Source organism: Vigna unguiculata, chromosome 7 (genome assembly GCF_004118075.2).
Source record: "Vigna unguiculata cultivar IT97K-499-35 chromosome 7, ASM411807v1, whole genome shotgun sequence".
In the NCBI taxonomy this organism is placed as follows: Eukaryota; Viridiplantae; Streptophyta; class Magnoliopsida; order Fabales; family Fabaceae; genus Vigna; species Vigna unguiculata.
The window spans coordinates 24839794-24842782 of record NC_040285.1 but is presented as its reverse complement, the minus strand read 5'-3'; the positions used below and the strand labels follow the sequence as shown (position 1 = coordinate 24842782).

The 2989-nt window shown below is 33.9% G+C and overlaps 1 protein-coding gene across 1 annotated transcript; it reads left to right on the top strand.

The window, feature by feature from the left end:
- The first annotated feature begins 323 nt into the window (after nt 1-323).
- LOC114190367 (transcription factor bHLH149-like) lies at nt 324-1286 on the top strand. The gene has a single exon (XM_028079217.1). It carries the CDS (start codon nt 521-523, stop codon nt 1112-1114), a length of 594 nt encoding a protein of 197 aa, XP_027935018.1. The 5' UTR covers nt 324-520; the 3' UTR covers nt 1115-1286.
- The last annotated feature ends 1703 nt before the right edge of the window (nt 1287-2989 follow it).

Sequence of the window (2989 nt, the reverse complement as noted above, 5' to 3'; positions counted from 1 at the left end):
TTCCATATATTTAAAAACTCTTTCTCTTCCTTTGTTTAAGAATTAAGCCTTATATACTTCTTTTTCACAACGAGCGCACAACTTTACCATCAAATCTAAAAATAACATTTGTATAAACAACTTAAATCACGGTATGAACTCATTATTTAACACTTAAAAAAATTATATTCATTTTTTTTTTCAGATTAAAATAAAAATGTATCACAGTTTATAAAATGACAGAATTTTATTAATTCCATTTTGTATTTTGTAATATTGTAGATTGCTACTATTATTAAATAAAAACAGCAGAAAAACGATGGGAAAGGAAAGAGTAGGGGCAATAAATGTGAGTAACTAAAGGACGCGTGGTTCCCCGTGACTTCAACTCCTTTTATACTCTTTCTTCTCTTCTAATTTCCTCCCCTCACTTGCTTCCAACACCATCAACTTCTTCTTCATCTTCTTCACAGTTCATTGTTCATTCGAATTCTTCGTCTCTCTTCACCTCAACCGACAAATCATTCAATTGCAATTATCTATGGAGTCGTTGGAGCCCAACGTAGATTCAAGTAATTCAGAAACGTTGCGAGAATCTAATCAAAAGAAGCGCAGGAAAATCGGAGACCACGCCGCTGATCACAATTCCGCCAACGCTATCCCTTGGAGATCCGAGGCGGAGCAACGGATCTACTCCCGCCGCCTCGTCGAGGCTCTCCGCCGAACTCCATCATCGGCGGCCAAGCCTAGGGCCGCTGGCCAAGTCCGCGAGACCGCCGACCGAGTTCTTGCCGCCTCCGCCAGAGGCCGAACGCGGTGGAGCCGCGCGATTCTTGGCCGGTGGAGGAAGCTCCGCACGCAGCACAAGAAGGCGAAGAGGACGTCGTCCACCGGATTGAAGAGAACGAGGATCAACGGCGGGGAGAGGAGGAACCGGTTACCGGCTGTGCAGAAGAAAGCGCGCGTTCTCAGCCGGTTGGTTCCCGGTTGCCGGAAGGTCTCGTTCCCGAACCTTCTGGAAGAAGCCACGGACTATATCTCCGCCTTGGAGATGCAAGTGCGAACCATGACGGCTCTAGCAGAATTACTCTCCGGCGGCGCTCCGGCTGGTCTCGACGGTGGCGCGTTGAGTTGACCGCGCGCGTTGGTTACAACAGCCTAGGCTATATTGCGCCAGGTGTTTCTTATTTTTTTTTGTTTTATTTTTTTAATTATATCGTTTTTATTGGTTTCCAGATTCATGTATTTTATCGTGTACACTGTACATGCCATTTGCTTATTCCTCCTTCTTTCGAGTTCCACTATCATCTCCACCTTCCATTTTTTTTTATTTCTTTTATTCTTTCATATTTAATTGAATGTCAACATGCTACCTACTTTTATTCTTTTCTTAACCACTTCCTTCATAAATGAACAACTCTCGTTAATGCAATATTTATCTGAAAAAATAAATAAAATATCACTTCAAATTATTGCTTTGAAATAACATCTTCCGAAGTCATATTATTGTTCTTCCTTCACAAATTTCTATAGAATTTTTTTAATTCATCCTGAATGCTTCTAAAGAGTGGTTGTGAAATTTAAAGTCTATCATAGGAAGATCTCGAGCTTTTTAGTTTTGTTTATTTTTACAGTTTTTGATGTCTAGTTAAATCTAACTAAAAAAAGGAAAGGAAAATATGCACAGTGCTCTTGATTTTTTAAGGTCGTAAAAATCTATCCGCCTACTATTTAAGGTTCATTACTGTCAACACCGAATTACAAAAATGAAAGGAATTTAAGGTTTACAGATAATTGCAATTACATTCCGTGTAACAATAGGAACTTTCATTTATGCTTGAAAAGTGAAAAATGAAAAATGAAAAGCTCATGACAAAGGGAAGCAATACAAATTGATCCAATGTGATTAGGCCGAACTTCACATTCGGCTTTATGGGTAAGCAAAATAGCTTTAGGTAATCTTCATTTATTTTGGGAGTTTTTCCTTTTCTGTGGATGAATTTTGGACATGTTTGATCGAGATATCAACTTTTTAACAAAAAAAAAATTAAAAAATATTTTTAATAAACAAATTTATAAAAATTTCTCAGATGATTTTTATAAATTATTTTTTTCATAATTTAAAATTAATTTAATTTTTTCTTTTATTTATGAAGAAACAACTCTATCTTATACCCTGTTAATTAGTTTTCTTACTGATTTCAGCTCTTTATTTTCTCTTTAAAATAAAATGTTGTAAAAATAAGTGGCCAATTCAAATTTAGATACAGTAAAATCCAAAAGTTTGGGATTCCCAATTTCTTTTTGGGAAGGAGATTTTCTTCGGTTTAAAATTAGTACACAAGATGCTTCACTTTAAATTACTGTAACATTAGTGTTAAACTAAAAATTACCTAAAAACGTGTATAATAAAAATTCATTACATTGTGGACTGCATTCGAGATAAATCATGCACAACTTATCCCTTTAAGTATGGCTAATTATGTCGGACCAAGCTTGATGAAATCAAATTTAGGTTAATTTTTTTTTATCCTTGATTTTGTTAGGTGTTAAATTGATTTTTCAGTTTTGTTTTTCTGTTTCGATTTAGTTCTATTTTTGTAAAAGTTTTTTAATTTAATTTTTGTTGTTAGTTTTTATAAAAAGTGTTAAAGTCAATGTCATGTGTCAATCTGTAATTTTTTTGAATTTTTTTAAGTTTTTCTTTTAATTTTTTTTTCATGTGTTACTCCACACTCAACATATGTGTCACACGGATAGAGAGTCTCAATCTAGTTCTTATATTTATTTTTAGTTTTAATTTAGTTTTAATTTTGTAAAAATAGAGCAATATTGTCCCATATTAAATTTACACTCAATTTAATTTTTGTATAAATCTTATGTTAAATCTTTTGAATGTGATTGTTAAATCTAACGTGAAACACACGAAACACAAATCGTGCAACAAAAAAATACATGAACAAATTAAAAGTAATAAGTTGAATAGTATAATTCTCAAATTTAAGAATTA